The following is a 20,154-nucleotide window of genomic DNA, read 5'->3' as shown; positions in this document are numbered from 1 at the left end:
CACCACAACCCCCAAATCAAAACAGCAAACAAGCCAGGCAGTGGTGGCACACACCTTTAATCCCAGCACTTGGGAGGCAGAGGCAGGTGGATTTATGAGTTTGAGGACAACCTGGTCTACAGTGAATTCCAGGACAGCCATGGCTACACAGAGAAACCCTGTCTCAAAAAAACCCAACAACAAACAAAAAAGCAAACAAAACTAGAAAAGTTTTACCTAAGTCAATAGTTCATACATTTATGTGTGTGTATTAAGGTTTGTTGTCTACAACTTAGTAAAATATGTATAAAAATTACCATCAGAACTCTTAATAAAAATGAAAGAAAACATGAATTATAAACAATATAAAGCTTAAGGCTAAAGAAACATGTAGTAAACTCACTTTTAGCTTGAATATTTGATCACTGGAATACACATAAAGGTAGAAGAGAACCACACAAAGCTGTCCTGATTTTCCACATGCACTACACACACACACACACACACACACACACACACACACACACACACACACACACTAGTAGTAGTAGTGGTGGTGGTAGTAAATAATAGTAAGGAATATTTGGGAGCTAGAGAGATAGTTTAGTGATTCAGTCATTTGCTACTCTTGTAGAGAGCCAGCATTCAGTTCCTAGTATCTGTCAGGCTATTCACACCCACCTGAAAATTCCAGTTCCAGAGATTCTGGTCTCTTCTGGCCTTCTCAGGCACTGAACTCACACATGCACAAACACACACACACAGATAACATATAACTAAAAACAAAACATAAGCCAGGAGGAGTGGCACATACTTTGAATCCCAGTTATTAGGGGCAAAGACAAGCAAATCTCTGTGAATTTTAGACCAGCCTAGTGTACAGAGTGAGTTCGAGGATACATAGGGAGACCCTATCTCAAAAGAGAAAAAAAATAAGTAAATGAATGAAATAGCTTAGTGTCATTAAATCTATTTAAAAAAAAAAAAAAGATTTTGCCTCAATATTAAAAAAAAAAAAAAAGCCACAGAAAACAAAATAAATGACTAGCTAATCATTTACCTTAAACTCCTGTGTGACAGGGTCTATAGGGTATTCAATCATATATGGATGATTGCAGCACTTTCGAAGTAGCATCATAATATTCTGCAGCTTCAGATTAACTTCAGATTCTATAGGGATATTACCTTCCACAACAGTCCTACAAAAGCATAGTAAGAATGTTAAGTATGACAAATGTAAAAAACACAATTTAAATGTCTAAAGGTACCTTTAAACTCTTACCTTTCTCTGTTTACTTCTGGCTGTATTTGACTTATTAGTTTCTCTAATTCACTAGGAAAGTGATCTAGTTCACTGTAATTTACTGACTTTCTACTTCGCCGTTTTGGTCTTCCAGTAGGACTTAGCTCAACTGTTTCCTTCTAAAGAGAATACATAAAAAGACATTTGTTTAAAAACTGTTGAAACCAGGCAGTGGAGGTACATGCCTAAGAAGCAGAGGCAGGCAAATCTCTGAGTTCAAGGACAGCCTAGTTTACAATGTGAGTTCCAGGAAAGCCAGGGCTACACAGAGAAATGTGTCTCAAAAAATCAAAACAGTAAAAAAAAAAAAAAACCTCTGAACTTCTAAATATGAATGAAGTATACTTTTATGCACGTGATAACAAAGCAATCCCACCAACTCTTTTAATAGAGTATACATTATTTGAAATTTTGAAATATTCTTGAATCCTCAGTGAATGCTACATTCCCATAAAGGAAACAGTTGCAGAGGGTTGGTCTAGTTGATAACCCTTTAGAATAGTGACTCTCAAAGATTCTGTGGCTGTAAAAATGGACTTCTAAAGGTGGTGGGGTCAGTGATATACAGGAAAACAAATGTGGTCAAAGTACATGATACACTTGAATGAAAATGTCTTATGAAACCCATTAGCACATGTGGTGATTATCTCTGACTTTTTGTTTTGTAGTATAAAGGATCATCAAAACCAGGCTGTTGAACATACAGGTATGTAAGTTTTACTTTTTTATTATTTATTATTGTTTATACAAGTACACTGTTGCTGTCTTCATACACATACCAGAAGAGTGCATCAGATCCCATTACAAATGGTTGTGAGCCACCATGTGTTTGCTGGAACCTCTGGAAGAGCAATCAGTGCTCTTAACCACTGAACCATCTCTCCAGCCCAGTATTTAAGTTTTAAACACATATTTCCAATGACCACAAAACAACTAATATACAGATGATTACTTAAATTTTAGGAGGACTGTAAGTAACTGAAAGTATCTTCTGCTTCTGCTTTGGGTCTCATTTACTCACAAAGTCCTGAGTATAGGTGAGGAGAGAAAAGACTAAAAATTAAAAGACAAAATGTATGTCAACCAATCAACAGTTACTTCAAAAATCCACAATTACCTCACAAGATCCAAACATGTTTGCAATTGTGCGGTTCACAATAGCTGTATAAAAGATCTCTTGTTTATTGCAAAGTGGTGCATAAACAACCACTTCTCGCTTAGGAGGGACTTCAAGAGTAACATCAGACTTCAATCTTCTCAGTAGGAAAGGTGTTAAAATCTAAAATTTAAACATGGACAAATAAATATGAACATCAGTTATCTTCTCTCCTTAGGAACACTCACTCTAAACACTCTTTACCCTATTTTTCCTATAAAAAGTATAAAAGACTAATGTATATCTCCTTGAGATCTCCTCATACCAGACCAGCATTATTTAACTTATTTAAAAAAAAAAAAAAGACACACCCAAAAACATCATTACGAGTTTACACAAATAGCTGGGTGGGCTGCACATGCCTTTATTTTTATTATTCCAGTGGCAGGCGCAGGTAGGTATGAGTTAGCAGCCAACCTGGTCTACAAAGAAACCTTGTCTCAGGGAGGGGGGAGAAACAAAAAGAAAATATTTACAACATATAGACCAGTAAGTTACTCATAGCACACATTATAAATCACTGAGAAAGATACTAGAAAAAGTAATTCATAAAAAAACAAAAACAATAAAAAAAAAAACCACAACAGATCCAGAGACATTTGAGTATCTCAATTCTTTAGTGTGTTTAATGAGAGTAAGCCTGGGTTTATCAACGTTTCTTCAACTCTGATTCTGAAAAATTTCTCTTTTTTTTTCCTTTTTTTTCTGAAATATTTCTAATCCTCAAAATTTGTATGTGCAGATTCAATAAAACTATCTCCTAGTTTTATTTTTATAGTTTTTGGTCCCATGTAATTTTTGTGAATATATAAATTCTGAAAAACAATTGCCTGTGTTTTCAAAGTTTATATAACTCGCTGAGGAAATGGCTCAGTAGCAGACTGCTTGTCTGGGACACATTCCCAAAATATAGGTGAAGGGGAGTCTAAAAATTTAGATAAAAGAGGCAATGGAAACTTAAAAAGAAAACTTTTAACCTAAAATTTTCTTCTAAGGAAAAAGTACAGATATTTTAAATTTATTTATGATATAAGAAAAGTGGTATTAAAAACTTCAGTATAGTGGGGCAGAGCAACAGGAGACTAAAGCATAACTGAACTCCAATGCACCTGCCTAGCACTAATCCCAGGACTCCAGAGGCAGGCAAATCTGAGTTTAAGGCTACCCTGTCTATATAGTGAGGACTGCCATGGCTACATAGTGAAACCCCGTCTTAAAAAATAATAAATAAGCATAATGAAAATTTATTTACTTCACAGAATACAGATAAACACACACTTACAAACTGACAGGTGAATGTAAGGACAAACAATACGAGTACACTAGTAAGGATGATGACTTGGAAAAGGATTATTACTTTTCAAGTCTCTTCTACAAAGTTTAAGTCTCTAGAATTCCTAATTTACTTTTAAGTATAAAGTGAGCAGAATAAGGAGATTTGGTACCTGGTGCAGCATATGTAAAACGTTCTGTTCTCTTTCTTTAGCTATAATATCTTCAGCAGTTTCAGAAAGACTAGTGATATCAAACCAAGACTCAAAGCTGGAAAAGAAAATTACAAGTTAATCTATCACATGAACCGAATTATACTAACATGGTACATACTTACAATTTCATACATATACATATTTGGGGAGGCGGCAGAAATAAAAAGGTTCTCATTCAGGCCAGGCTGACTCAAATTCACTGTAGATCCAAGTCTAACCATGAACTCTGGGTCTTCCTGACCTTCTCCACCTCCAAGTGCTGATATTGCAGGCATATATCATTAAACACAGGATAATTTTCATATTAATTTATGTATTATGAAACAGGAACATTGTTCCAAGGATCAAGAGGCAATTTTAAATAAAATTAAAACTTCATTCAAATGAATAGGAAACAATTACATTTTTTTTCTAAAAAAGTCAAATCCTATAGAAGTCAAGTACAAATGATACTATACTTTTTTTTCCTCATTTGTTTTTGTCCTGCTAAGAATAGAACCCAGGGCTTCAAATATGCTAAGCAGAAGCTCTTTTTCACTGGGCTACATCTCTAGTCCAAAACACATATTTAGTATACATCTTTTTCCATCCAGAAGATATTATTTCAAGAAAACGTTTTAAAAATATAGTTTTAAGTTTAAATTGCAATAACAACAATAAAAGTTTTAGGTTAAAATTGAGAATCTTACAACTTTTCTCTGGTGCTAACTAGTCATATTCTTTAAAAACTTCTATGCAGGTCAGGTTTACTTCTATGAGATAAAGAACATGTAAGCTGCCCAGGCTATTCTGTGAAATGTAATTATCCACATAAAAGTATCTTAAAAAGCAAACATCAATGTCTTATAATCTCATGAGTATTTAAAAGTTCACGTTTTACTCTGACTGGTTTTCTTTATTCTTTTTTATTGTTTATGTAATTTGGGGAAGGAGTGCACACATGTGCCATGACACAGAAAGGGAGGAAGAAAAGCAAACTGCAGATGCCACTGCCTCCTTCCACTGGTGCAGGCTTTCAAGACTGAATTCAGGCCTTCAGATTTGGGGGTCTACACGCGCTGTGCCATCTTCCCAGCCCCTTACAGGATTATTTTTGTTTTCTTTTAATCAATCTGAATGTTTTAAGTCTTTATCTTCTCTCTCATATATTCTGTCAAAAGTAGAACACATAATATATAGCACAAAAAGACTGCTAAAATGTCTAAGTTCAGCTACCAAATAGAAAGAAATTAGTTTCAGCTTATAACACAGATCTTTGAGGATTTAAGAAGACATAAAACAAGTAACTGCCTTACCTACCTTTTCAAGTCATCAAATACATCTGGCAACAAAAAGTTTAGCAATGACCAAAGTTCTGATAAATTGTTTTGCAAGGGAGTACCAGTCAAAAGAAGTTTGTTATCAGCATTGAACCGTTTTAACTCCCTGATTAGCCGGCACTTCATATTCTTAATCCTGTGTCCTTCATCTACTATTAAGTATTTCCAATAGCAATGCTAGAAAATGAATTGAGGAAAGAGATTAAGAATCAATCTCATAATTTTTTCCTAGAAATAGTTCTTACACCCATAAAAGTTCTTGTGAGGGACATTTATTGAATTTCATTAAATGTCATTTTACTATCTACTAGAATTATTCCTTTCTTCAGGTGTCATAAAGTTAATAAATTTTAAAACCCACTGGGTATTACGTCCTTGAAATACAGCTCACTGGAAATCCCCGACATCCTGAGTAAATATTTTCATTCATTCTAAAGTCAAAGTCATCTTTAGCTTCCTCCCTTGGTGCTCTGCCACGTGCCATTAGAGTCCCGAAAAACCAGTATCAAAATAATAATAATAATAATAATAATAATAATAATAATGAAGGATAAAAGGAAGAAATTTTCCATTAGTTATATGGACTCCAAACTTTGATTTTATTACTTGTTTTTTACTTTTTCTTTATTCATTTTGTTTAGACTGGGTATCGCTACATATTCCTGGCTGGCCTGGATCTCAGATCCACCTGCCTTTGCCACCTGATTAGGCTGGGATTAATGGTATGGAGCACCAAGACTAACTTTGCTCCAAAATCTTAAAACATTTTTGAGATTTCATTTTGAGACTCACATAATAGATTGATATTATTTTAATCTGACCGTTTTCCTCAACTTCCTTCACTAACTTTAGGTGTTTCGTATCTTCAGAAGCCAAATTTAGTAATTAATATTTTCAAAAATCACCATGTACTTTTATTTGTAAAGTTCTAAAAGCTGTTCTCACTTACTTACTTGTCCCTTTTTTGTTGATCAAGCAAGTAAAAAAATCCATCTAAATTATTTTGTAACAGTACAGAAATATGCATGACTTCTAGAATCAGAAACATCAAACTGTCAAGCCAAGATATCTTTGACAGTAAGATTAGCTAAAAATATATCTTAAAAAATAAAAAAAAAAAAGAGTTGGCTACAGAAGGTTTAATGGTTAAGAGGACTTGCTCTGACAAAGGATCTGGGTTAGGTTCCAAGCGCACATATGCAGGCTGTCACCCCAAACCCAGGGCATTCAATGCTCTCTTCTGACCTCGGGGAACCAGGCACATACCAGGCAGATACATATTCAGACAAAACACCCATACACGTCAAATAAAAAACTTTTATACATTTCCTTTTTCTAAAAGTAATGTCATATTAGATGAAATATATGAAATGAGGTACATTTTAAAATTATATAGTAAATTCCTAATAGAACAAAAGATGTTAACAACTACAAAGGAAATTATTTTTCTGGTAACATAGAAAGCCAAATAATCTGAATAATCTCCCACTATAAAACATGTATTTAAAAGTATAACATAAAATGCAAAACAGCCTTTGTAAATGAATGAGTGAAAGAGATAAATCAAGGAGAATGAGATGAAACCTGAGTAACAAGTAAACAAGCATCAAAACTTTGATTGCCCACTAAAGCTAAAATCCTGGCAATGATTCAATGGCTCAAAAAAAAAAAATTTTTTTTCAAAACAAGCAAAAGAAACTGACTAGGAAGCTTTACTGTCAATATAGGCAAGGTAAAGTTGAAATAAAACATAAATCTTCAGCTACATATTTAAATAGGAAACAAGTTACAGGCTGGAGAGACGGCTCAGTGGTTAAGAGTACTGACAGCTCTTCCAGAAGTTCTGAGTTCAATTCCCAGCAACCACATGGTAGTTCACAAACATCTGTAATGAGATCTGATGCCCTCTCTGATAAGCCTGAAGACAGAAGACAGTGTACTCATATATACATAAAATAGATAATGTAAAATAAAACAAAAGGAAGAAACAAGTTATAAAACAGGATGTAGCCTGAGTTATGTATAAATTATACCTGTTATCTCAACAGCAGTTATTTACCACAAAAGAATTCTCATGTAGAATTACAAGTACTCCATATATTACTTCTTGAGGCAAGATCTCTCAAGACTAGTTTTGTGGACCAGGCTGGCCTCAAATTCAGAGATCTCCCCATCCCTGCCTGCCAAGTACTGGGGTTAAAGATGTGCTACCATGCCCATATTATTTTCTTCTATAAATACGCTTACTGTAAAGAAAACTCTTTTCTGGGTGTGTATGTGTGTGTGTATGTGTGTATGTTTTAATAAAAGGTATAACTATGTGGTCAAGACTACCCCCAAACCACAATAATCCTGTCTCTGCCTTTTGAGAAATGATACCCATGACATACACATTTTTATTAAACTATAAAGCTGGGTAGGAAAATGGCTCAGCAGTTAAGAGCACTGGCTCCAGAGGTCCTAAGTTCAATTCCCAGCAACCCACATGGTAGCTCATAACCATCTGTAATGAGATCTGATGCCCTCTTATGGTGTGTCTGAAGACTTAAAAGGTCTGAGCAGTGGTGCATGCCTTTAATCCCATTGACTTTCAGGACAGGCAGGGCTATGTACAGACCTAGTCTTAAAAAGACAAAGAAAAAGCCACGCCTTTAATTGCAGCACTCAGGAGACAGAGGCAGGCAGATCTCTGAATTCAAGGCCAGCCTAGTCTATAAAGCAAGTTCCAGGGCAGGCAGGACTACACAGAGAAATCCATAAGTGAAAAATCAAAAGGACAAAGGAAAAAGGTAAGAATGAACTTAATCAGAAAGAACATTACATGATCAGAGAAAAAATGCAGAGAACTATACACAATTCACATGGAGCAGGTTAGGGAGAAAGGCAACTAATGACATAGTAAAGCATGGACATTAACAAAAAAGCAAGTAAAACAATGAAGAAAAAGAACAAAGTACCACCCACAGTTCTAAAAGACAACATAAAAATGATTTTTCTGCAAATCTATTCATATTTGCATAAAACTAAACCAGTAAATAAATTCCAACTATATACTCAAATTTACCTACAACATATTTACATTAATGTGTAACCAACTCTAATACTTTTAATATTGCCACAGCTTACAATGCCAATAATTCTACTAGCAGACATCAACCTTAACCACAATCTTTCTATGGACAAAAGTCTCCAGTTTCTAAAGGAAATGCAAAGTATTATCTACTACTTAAACCATAATAAACAAGTATTATTGGATGGTAATAATATGAATTAAAAATCTAATGATCTACAAAGCAACCATCTGTACCTGTAAAGCATTCTGGTCTCTCATAGCTATTTCAAATGATGTGATTACCACAGGATGAATCTGCAACGTCCCTTGTCTTTTGTGGATATTCTTCACCAATTTTCGACGTTCCTCCCGGGTTCCATGATACAGCAGAGTGGGAATCTACAAGAGTATATTGATTGAAAGCAAACTATAAAGGATTTGGAAATACAGAACAAGTCACTTCCTCAAAGAATAATTTAGTTCTACTTCTCTATTACTAAGTTAACTAAACAAATCATGACTAACCTAAAAGGGAAAAAAAAAAAAAAAAAAAAAAAAAAACGAAGAAAAAAGAAGTACCCCTAAACCCACAAAAACAAAAAAAGAGATTTATGAAATAAATGGGTAAGCTACTTCAAGAATATATTCTCATAAGGCAAAGACGTAGGTAAGATAGCATGTGTATGCAGTACGTGTATGTGTTTAAGCTGAAAACAAAAACTTATAAATAACTCCAAACAGTAATTCTTTAGAAATTCAGAACTTATTATTTGATAAGCTGACACATACAAGAAATATTATAGGGGTAATAGTATGTATTGGGGGGAAAAGTGTAACAATACACATGAGGGGGGTGGGACTGGAGAAATGGCTCAGCTGTTAAGAGCACTAGCACTTATTCTTCCAGAAGACCCAGGTTCAAACCCCAGCACCCACACAGCAGCTGACAATTGTCTGTAATCCTAAGATCTAACACACTTACACAGACATACATGTAGGGATAACACCAAAGTACATAAAATAAAACAGATAAGAATGAGGAAGGACCTGCTTCTATTCTCAATTCTCATATTATGGTTCACTAACTGTAACTCCAGTACCAGGGGATTTGATGGCCTACACTGGTACCAGGCACTCATGTGGTACACATTTAAAAATGATTTTGAAAATAAGAATAAACATGGGATGATAAGCAGTTAATTAGATGAGGAAGCAGACTAGAAAATATAAGGTCAGACTAGGGTAAACCTATCTGAGGACAGCTGGGTTATACAGAGTGAAATTGTATTTCAAAAACAAGTAGAAGAATAAAGGCAACCAAAAAAATGTAATGTAGATCTGACTCAGATGAAATAATTTATGAAATCCCAAAAGCAATTTAGGGAAAATTTCAACAAAATATATCAGACTACCAACCCAAATTCTATATATAAATCAAAGAATGGTACTACTCAAATTGAGTAAGCCAAATCAGAAGCAATGTATATAAAAAAATCATTTCAGTTACTGTGAGGGGTCTGTATTTCATGTAAAATAGGCAATATATTTTATGTAAAAAAAAAATATATCTTACTTCTGGAGTAAATCTTTTGAATTCAGCCATCCAGTTAGGAAGTGTAGACAAAGGGCCACAAACAAGAAAAGGTCCAGGTACTCCCCTCTGAATCATCAATGCAATTGTAGCAATGCACTGAACAGTCTTTCCCAAACCCATTTCATCTGCTAAAATTCCATTAATTCCATTTTCCCAAAGCATCTGTACAAAAGAATACATTATACACAATGTTAATACAAACATTTCCTGAATTAACAAAGGCTTCATTTTAAAAACATAAACAAAACTATGAATCTAACATAATAAAATGAACTCTAAGTTATGAGAAGTTCTTTATCTAGGACATAGAAAGAGTTGAAGGTATAACACTCATTTTAAAATCTAAATTTTCCACTTTAAAACACTCAGAAAATACAGACAAGGGACTGGAGAGATGACTCAGCAGTTAGGAGCACTTGCTTCTCCTTCCAAAGGATTAAGATCCCAGCACCTACACTGGGTATTCCACAATCACCTGCAACTCCAGCCACAAAGGATCCAATGCACTCTTAAGGCTTATGCAGACAACCACTGCAAAACATACAAGTGCACATGCACCACCCATGTTGAAAAAATGCAAATGTTTCTTTTATACTAAAAGAGAACAATTTGAATAGTAGTGTATTATGCTACTTAGTTATTAGAGAAAAGTATCCAATATGCAATATCAAAAATTAAAAATTCGGATCAGGGATGGCACCATATACTTTTGATCCCAGCATTCAGGAAGCAGAGGAAGGTGAACCTCTGAATTCAAGACTATCCTAGCCTAAAGATGTAGTGAAACCTTAACCAACCAAAGCTACAAAGTAAACTGTGTCTCTAAAAACAAAAACAAACAAACAAAAAAAGCAGGTAACACAAGGGCTGGGGATGCTTACTGCTTAATGCGTAAGTCTAAGAAACCGAGTTTGGAAACCCAAACCACACAAAAAAACTGGACACAGTAATGCACATGCACCTGTGATCCCTGCACTCCCTGCACAGACAAGAGAATCTCCATAAGCTCCTGGGCCAGCTAGCAGAACATTTTACTCATGCATATACACATACAATGACAATTCGCAACAGGGTCAAGAGTTCAAGTTCTTTCCTGGCTCATCATTTCCAAACCAGCCTCAGTTACATGAAACTTGCTTTTCTTAAAAATAAAAACAAAAATGCCTTAAAACAAAAAATGTCTTTCTTAAAAACAAAAAAGGGTGCCGAGTGCTCAGCAGATAAAAGCCCTACTACATAGGCGAGGCTACAATGTATTCAATCCCCAGGATCCTCAAGGTAGAATCAAAATCCAAAGTTACTCTCTCTGACGCCCTCAAACCATTAACCATGGCAGCTTGAGTCAAAGCATGCACATCACATGTGCGTACGCGAGCACGCACACGCGCGCACACACGCGCGCGCGCACACACACACACACAAACACCAAATAAAGATGATGATGATAATAATAATAAAATTTGGAATGGCAAGAGAGCTTAGCAGATAAAAGTGGTATGCAAGCCTGCTAAGTTTCATTGTAAAATATTCACATAAAAGTAGAAGAGATCAGATCTACAAAATCATCTTCTGATATATAAACATGTGCTGTGGCGCTTACCCTAAACCCCCACATAGACACAAAAGTAATAGAATAAGAAAAAGAAGAAAAAAAGACAACTCATTACCCTAAGCCATTCCATGCCTTCTACTTGGTACCACCTCATCACTCCTCCTGTGAAATGCTTTGGCTGTTGAAAGGGTACAGGCTGTCCGTTACATTTCCGAACTGGATCAAAAAAGAATTTAGAATTCTGCCTAACGGTTTGAGACAATCTATCTTTAATCATACTATTTGAATCCTTATTTTTCTGAAGATCTTCTACACAAAGATTAGTAGTGGAAGAGCTTTCATCCTGTAATGAGAAATATTTAATTAAAGTCTTGATATTAAATGCTACTATGTTCACTAGTTATCTATCAGAAAATGTAACTGGCATAGCTCAGTAGGTAAAAGCACTGGCTATACAAGCTTGGAGACTTGAGTTAAGAGTGAGAGAACCACAGATTCTCAAGTTGTCCTAACTTCCACATATACACTGAGGCACACACACACATCATGCATCGATTTTTTTTTTCAAAAAAGAAAATGTAACAAAATCTACAATACTGTAGTTACTAGGTCTAGAGAATAAAACCTGTATGCAGACTCAATCTCCAAGGCCTTCCTTTTCCCATATAAATGTGAAGTCATTAAAAAAAAAAAGTTAATGGGGCTGGAGAGATAGATTGGCTCTTCATAGGAAATATTGCAGAGTGGAATTCACTTGCCAGCACCCTCTTCTACTCTAGCTCTGAGAGATCCCTTTTATGGCCTCTTCACGTACTCAAATACATGTGCATTGTATAGACACATAAATAAAAACAATCTTTAAAAAAGGAATGCCAACGTATACCTATTTTTGAAACTCAATAACAACTTAATCAATTATAGATTTTTGCCAGTTAGAAAATGCCTTCTTTGTAACTACCTGCTATGCGTCTCAGGCGGCCCTTGAACTCACTGCATATGCGATACGAGTCAGGACTCAAACTCATAATCCTCCCGGTTCACCCGAGATAACCGGTCATACCATTATCAGATTCAAAGTGCCATTAACTCCTGTTTAAAATGTTAGAAGGAGCAAGATGGCTCAACATTTGCTAGTAACCATGATGATGAATGGTCAGACTTGTTCAATCTTGGGGACCCACAAGGTAAAAAATAAATAATTTCTACAAGTTGTCCTGACACCTGTATGCCATACATCCCATAACTAAATTAATATAAAACAAACAAGCAAACAAAAAAAATGCCAAAAGGGCCAGCAAGAGAGCATAGCAGGTATGCCATCAACCTAGTCTTCTGAGCTCCATAACATATGCCATGGCATGCATATGTATCATGCAAAGAGATACAAACAATAATAAAATTTAAAAATCTTACCTCATTATCCTTATGTTTTTTAGCCACCGACAAAATTTCCTGTAAGATTGAAAAAATAAAAATTAACAATGTATAAGACTACCACTTCTACCATGCTCTAGTGGTGCATGCCTTTAATCCCAGCACCAAGGAGGCAAAGAGAGGCGGATCTCTGTGAGTTCGAACAACCTTGGTCTACAAATCGAGGTCCAGGACAGCCAAGACTGTTAAAGAGAGAAACCCTTTCTCGAAAGAATAAAACAAAACAAAAAAAGGACTACCACTTCCACGACCCCACCAGCATTTCCAGTAAATTACTCTCATCCTTAATTAAAGATGTGTCTTTTTATAGTGAACAGTGAGTGGTGAACGTACAACTACATGGCTGATGGAGATAGGCCCTAGGTTTAGTAGCCAGCATTGTGAGGGGGAAAAAGGGGGTTGGGGGTTGTAGTGAAGAAAGAGCTCAGAGACAAGAACTGGGATGAAATATTTTAAAGCATGAGCTGGGAGTAGTATATGACTTTAACCCCAGAACTGAAAAGGCAGAGACATGTCAATCTCTGTGAGTTCAAGGCTAGCTTTATTACACAGCTAGTCAAAGCTAAACAGTAAGACCCTGCCTCAAAGGGAAAAAAAAATATAAAAAGAATTGGGAAAATAACTCAGAAACTAAGAACGATCGATTACTATACAATCCTAAGTACCAGAATTCAGATTCCTGTATATATATAATAATCAGGGCATCTCACAAATGTCTTAAGTACAGCTCCAAGGAACGTCAGTCCCTCTTCAAGTCTTTATGCACAAAGGTGTGTGCATTCATGAATTGTACATCTATAAACCACAGATTCAAGCACTGCTTCAACAAACGGCTGGTGCCAGCCTCCTGCATGAGCTCTTCTTAGCATCCTTGCTGTAGCCTCACACAACTTGCTGTAGCCCCACACTGTTTATGTGTCTCCACACATTGTTCCTATACGCCAGAAAGCTCTATCTACTCTTTCTCTACCAAGAATGTTCTAATTTTATTAAAATCCACTTGATACTTAATAAGCATGTGATGAAGGTTGGCGTAACTGCCCACTACTGTAAACCCAGCACTCAGGAGGCTAGGGCTGCAGAATCCCAAGTTAGAGACCAGCCTGATTTATACACAAGACTCTGTATTAACAACAACAACAACAACAACAAAACTGATATTAGGGTTAGAGAGATGGCTCCGTGGTTAAGGTAATTCACAATCTGTCTTTTCTGTAATTCTGGTTCCTGGGGACCAGATGTTTTCTGGATTGAGGAACCTGTACATACATAGGCAAAAACATACAAATAAAAAAAATTTTTTTATCAAATAAATATCTTTTACTTACAACCGGCCCTATCTAGCCTGGAACAATGTAGACCAGGCTGTCCTGGAAACTAGAGATCCACCTGCCTCTGTCTTCCAGTTGCTGGAATTAAAAAGCATGCATCACCAAGTCCAGTTAAGTAAATACATTTTTGTTATGTTTTTCAAGACAGGGTTTCTCTGTGTAGCCTTGGCTATCCTGAAACTTACTCTGTAGACCAGAGTGACCTTGTATTTATAGAACTCTGCCTGCCTGTGACACCAAAATGGTGGCATTAAAAAAATAAAGGCATGCACCACCACCACCACCCAGCAAGTAAATATAAATATATTTTTAAAGTAAAACCAACAGTAGATTTTAGCCAACATCAAATATTATGTAATCTTATTACCTCTTTTGACATGACCTCTGAAATATTGTAAGATTCATCTTCTCTTCCTCTTTTCTTTTTCATGACTATAAAACAAACCCATTTAACTTTTTAATACCAGCTAAAAACAGAAGTGCGAACATACATCCTTCAAGCTAGAACAAAGTCAATTTACCTGGATTCTCTTCATTTCCATCAACTAGATTTTTACCCTAAAAAACAAAAGATTTAGAATGTTACTATTTCATATTAATGTTATGTTACTATTTTGTATTAATGTTATGTTTTCCCTACATGTCCATCTGTGCACCCTGTGTACACCTGGTGCCAATAACAGAAGATTTCCCTAGAACTGGAGACAGTTAAGAACCATGAATGTGAGCCAGGTGGTAGTGGCTCATGCCTTTTAATCCCAGTACTTAAGAAACAGGCAGGTGCATCCTGGTCAACAGAGCAAGTAACAAGACAGCCAGAGAAGCAGAACAAAAGAACCACCATGTAGGTACTAGGAATGGAACCAAGGGCCCCTGGAAGAACATCAAGTGCCCTTAATTGCTGAGACCCTAAACTGTTATTTTTACTAAAGATTCTTATGTTATCATGCTTTTAGTTTTTTGTTTGTAGAGACTCTCATTATATAGCCTTAGCTGGCCTAGAGTTCACTAACCAGATAATCAACCTTGTAATCTCATCACTTTGCTTGTGTGTATACCAGGCATTACATAAAAGGTAATGACCAGGGACTGTAAAGATGACTCAATGGTTAATAGCACTCCCTGTTCTTGCAAACAACCAGAGTTTGGTTCCTACAAGCCACACTGGGCAGGTCACAACTGCTTTAGGAGACCCAATGTCCTATTCTAATACTCCATGATCATTCAAACATCACAAAAATCACTCACACACACACACATGCATCATAAAAATATCAACATAAAACTCTTCCTGTTGTGGTAGTACCACATACTTAATCCCAGCAATCAGGAGGTAAAGGCAGGCAGATCTCTTGTGAACTGGAGACCAGTAATATAACCTCCTATTTATTCATCATGCTCACACAAAAAACTCTGAAACTCAGTGAGTCTCAAAAACAAATAGACATGAGCATAGAAGGAAAAAAGGGATTCAATAGAAGTGGCTGAATAGGATAATGGAATAAATACAACCAAAACACTATTAATAATTAAGTTTAAAAAAAAAAAGAGCCAGGGAGATGCCTCAACAGTTAAGTGTAAAAACTAGTTTGGATCTAGAACCCATGTAAATGCTGGGTGAGCATAGTGTCCCCATTGAATTCTAGTGCTCCCTGGAGAAAGCAGGTTAGCTAGTTATAACATACTGGTAAGCTACAGGTTCAACTGAGACTCTACCTCATGCACATAAACCTACGAAGCCTCCAAACAGACAACCTTGGGACTTCATACATGTACACATGTGAATATCCATCCATAAGCCTTCAGACACACCATAAATGCACATCAAAATGAAAAGACAGTTAAAAAGAAATTTTTTTTCTTTAATTTGAAGAGGGAGCAAGAACAATGGCTAAGTGTTTAGGAGTACTGGCTCCTCTCCCAGAAGTTCCAGGTTCAAGTCCCAGTACCTACCTAGCATCTCACAAACATTTGTAACTCCAACTGTAGGGAATCCAATGCCCTTTTCTGGCCTCTCCAGGTACCAGGCACACATGGGGTACATACATACATATACATATACATATACATATACATATACATATACATATACGTGTGTGTGTGTATATATATATATATATATATATATATATATATATATATATATATGCATCTTTGAAAAAGATACACTACCCATTAAGAAAATGTTTAAACAGCTGAAATTTACAGCAAACACCAGATGATCAAGGTGAATATAACACCCACTTCTGGCTCCCAGGGACATTCTACACACATGATGTACTTACACACATCCAGGCAAAACAAAAAACATACACATAAATTAATATTTCTTTAAAAAGACAATGGACAAATAAATCTGAAACTAATTAAACGATGAAATAAGTAACAATTTTCTTAAAAGGACTGAATCTTTTTCAGTGGTAGATCATGTATTTAACATATTTAAGACCAATCCATAGCACTAGAGGGGAAAATCCTGGCATATTATATTACCTCTGTAACTTTTAATGACCGTTTTTTTTTTTCCAACTTCTCTTTCTTCTTCTGTTCCTGTAAGATAATTTTTTTCCTTAGGACAGGTGACAAAAAATATACAATTACATCATCTTGTATTCAAAATTTTAAAAATTACTTAACAATGAAAAACAAGAGCTTTTACTTCTAGGCTTTATGGGATTATAGGAAACAGATTTACTTTCTTCTGCCACAGACAACTAAATATAGATCCAATATATTAGACAATAGTTTTGAAAAGGACAGTGAACTCTGAGAAGAAAACCTTTTGACTACTTAGCTCACAGCCTGAGTTCAATCTCAAGGGCAAACAAACAGAAACCAAGTCTTTGAGATGAGATAAAACTCAAAATTGAAAACTTATAACATCTCCAAGGTCAAGTACAAGAGAGAACTATGATACACAGACAAAGCTGGTCTCCCAGACTTCAGACTAAGTACTTCTAAGTTTGTGGGCAAAGCCATAAGACAACCAACAGAAGGAATAAATTGGTAAACAATCTGTCCATTTAAAAAAAGAAATTCAAGAAAAGAAATAAGTTTACTCCCTAGGCTAAAAAGTCCTATAAAGCAGTGCATGGAAGATAAAAGTATTATTCCTAAACTAAAAGCATGCCATATTTACCTTATAATTTATCTGAACAAAATTTCATTTTATTCTGTGTATGTGAATACATCCATGGCACTCTGATTACATAGGGCTGAAGATCAAACACCTTTACTTCCTCAGCCATGTCACTGGTCCTGTAGCTTCGATTTTAAGCAAGACATGTACATATACAGATACATATCACTCTAAGAGATGGCTAAAACAGAAGTTGTCTTGTAACTCATTAAGCTAAAGACTTATTTTGTGTTTATTATTTTACCACAAAGATTTGAACAAGGTTTTAAAAGACCTTTGGCAAATGTAGTAAAGTCTTGGTTGATCACTGTGATAGAGACAAGTACACTCTGGAAAATGGTCTGAAAGGTAATGAGGTTGAAGTAGGCAGCTAACTTTCTTTAAATTTTGCATTAAATCTTGTGAGAAAGAAAAGCTAGAAGCCAATGAAGCTTGAAAAACCACAGAAGGAAACTGAAATACTAAAGAAAGAAATCATTCTATTAATTTTTATTTGCTTATTTGGGAAGGTACATGTGCCATGATATACATATAGTCAGACAGCTTTCAGGGGGAACATTATTCCACCATGTGAGTGTCATGGATCAAATTCAGGTCTTTAGACTTAGTGACTTTACCTACTGAGCCAACTCACTGGCCAGAAAAGAATTCTTCAGAAGCAGTATCTTAATTGTCTTTTAACTTATTAGCAGGATGAGCTGGCACATACCTTTAATCCCATATATATGTACACCATATTCATGACTATAGATGGTTGCAAGCCACCATGTACGCTGGGAACCAAACACAGGTCCTCTGCAAGAATAGCAAGTGCTCTTAACCACTGAGCCATCTCTCCAGCCCCACAAGTAAAAATATCTTTCAAAACACTGAAGAAAAGATTTTCAAACATGAAAAAGATATTCAGATACACTAAAAAGATCACCAAGAGAAAATGCAAATAAACCCATAATACTAGAAAACATATCAGCACATAGCAGCAGTGGAGAAATTGATGAAGATGGACGGGATAAAAAACTTGATGGGAATATTCCCACAATCTGTATCCTAAAACAGAAACTGTACGTGTAGAGTTCAGTGTATTCAGAGTACTCCTGAATTACCTACTACTGAATTTGCCTACCACTGGATTAAACCCCTAGTACTGCTAAGGAAAGACAACAGAGGGAAGGAGGAGAGGAGACAGTTGCACATGATTGTGTATGACTATAAGCACAGCATTTAGGAAGCAGAAACAGAAGGATCCTGAGTTCAAAGCCGGTCTACAAAATATTGAGACATATCTCAAAAAATAAACAAACAAAAACCAAAATGTGCAATTCAATGTTCATCAAAGCATCTAAAATAATAATGCTATTTTTAAAAATGAGATATTTATTTCAATTTAAAATTTAAAAATTTTTTAATTTTATTTTTTTAAAAAAATTTAATGAATTTAACTGATAAATACATTACATAATAAATCTGATAAATAAGAGTGCATACCTAGTTAACTCATATACTGAGTTAACTCAATATTGGAAAAAAAAAAAAACAAGTTTTTTTCCTATTCTCTCATTAACAATTACCTGCTCAAACTTCTTACCTTAATTGGTAAAACTTAACTCTTCTTGTTGACATAAAGCAATCAATTAATATATAGCTGCTGAACGTCACCAAAATTCAACTCAATTCAGTTCTGACATTACATAATCTCTTTGCCCTAGAGTACCAGATCTTATAGACTAAATGCTTAGGCTTCCAGTCCTCCTCAATCCCACTGCCAAATGAAATGTTCAAAAGTTGTTCAACCTTTGTTTTGACCATGAAGTGAGGTCTACTACAATAGTTAACAATGAACACCTAATAAAGACATAGGTAAGGAACAGCATGGCAAAAGGAGCTGGCAAAAGGGGCCTAGAGCTTCACTGCTCTCTCCAGAACACAATTCTTCCAACTGATCCATAAATGGATGCTCTCATGCCTCTTTGGGGCTTCATTACGAAGGTACGAATGATTAAAGTATTGACCACAAGTGATCAACTAACAACTTTCTTTGAAGTTGGTGTAAACCTCTAATCCTGTTTCAGCTTTTGAGTGACTAACCCCCCAATTCTAGGCCCAACAATGTGTTACCACAGCAGCATACAAAAGGATGCCACTGTGCAGATTATATGATAGGAAACAAAATGAAACCAAAGATCTATAATACTATAATACAGTGGTTCCACTAATATAGTGTCCTGGTAAAGCACTACTAATCAATAGTGAGAGTCATCATTAAGTTTGCTGATGTCACAAGAGTATGTTTTGGAATGCAAATGCACATTATTTCAATTGTGTTGGTGATTACACAAGTCTATACATTCACAGGTCAAAACAAGATCTGGAGACATGGTTTAGCTATGAAGAGCTCCAGCTATTCTTCCAGGACCCAGGTTCGATTCCCAGCACCCAAATGGTAGCCCACAAGCATCTGTATCTCATCCCGGCATGTCCATGGTACATACACATACAAACATGCAGACAAAAAAAAAAAAAAAAAAAAATCACTAACATAAAACAAAAAACTTTAAAAACTCAAAGAATAAACTTGAAATCTCTACATTTAACTGTACTAACTTATACTTCAAAAAGCTGTTTCCAGAATGTTCCTAACCTATTTTCTAGTTAATCATGCATACATACCTCCAATTGCTGCTGTTCCATTTTAGTCAACAAAAATTTTGAGTAGATATTGCTTTTTTCTAGCAAATGTTGAAGTCTGCGGTATCGAATTTCAGTGGATTCTCTGTCCCAAGACTTTCGAGCCTATCCAAAGAAAAATAT

At 35.5% G+C, this 20,154-nt stretch overlaps 1 protein-coding gene across 1 annotated transcript in view; it reads right to left on the bottom strand.

Moving 5' to 3' along the window:
* The window catches only part of Hells (helicase, lymphoid specific), a 34,857-nt gene that overhangs the window by 10,344 nt on the left and 4,359 nt on the right, over window positions 1-20,154 (bottom strand). Inside the window, exons 3-15 of the mRNA XM_034504217.3 lie at window positions 20,014-20,136; window positions 16,701-16,757; window positions 14,729-14,765; window positions 14,575-14,639; window positions 12,856-12,894; window positions 11,558-11,785; window positions 9,870-10,052; window positions 8,552-8,695; window positions 5,225-5,421; window positions 3,884-3,980; window positions 2,400-2,561; window positions 1,262-1,401; window positions 1,040-1,178 (exon numbers count right to left, since the gene is read on the bottom strand). Coding sequence (XP_034360108.1) covers window positions 1,040-1,178; window positions 1,262-1,401; window positions 2,400-2,561; window positions 3,884-3,980; window positions 5,225-5,421; window positions 8,552-8,695; window positions 9,870-10,052; window positions 11,558-11,785; window positions 12,856-12,894; window positions 14,575-14,639; window positions 14,729-14,765; window positions 16,701-16,757; window positions 20,014-20,136 — 1,611 coding nt within the window. The remainder of the gene's footprint in view (window positions 1-1,039; window positions 1,179-1,261; window positions 1,402-2,399; window positions 2,562-3,883; window positions 3,981-5,224; window positions 5,422-8,551; window positions 8,696-9,869; window positions 10,053-11,557; window positions 11,786-12,855; window positions 12,895-14,574; window positions 14,640-14,728; window positions 14,766-16,700; window positions 16,758-20,013; window positions 20,137-20,154) is intronic.

This window comes from Arvicanthis niloticus, chromosome 1 (genome assembly GCF_011762505.2).
Source record: "Arvicanthis niloticus isolate mArvNil1 chromosome 1, mArvNil1.pat.X, whole genome shotgun sequence".
Classification (NCBI taxonomy): Eukaryota; Metazoa; Chordata; class Mammalia; order Rodentia; family Muridae; genus Arvicanthis; species Arvicanthis niloticus.
The sequence above is the reverse complement of the archived record's forward strand: the minus strand, read 5'-3'. Positions and strand labels throughout refer to the sequence as shown.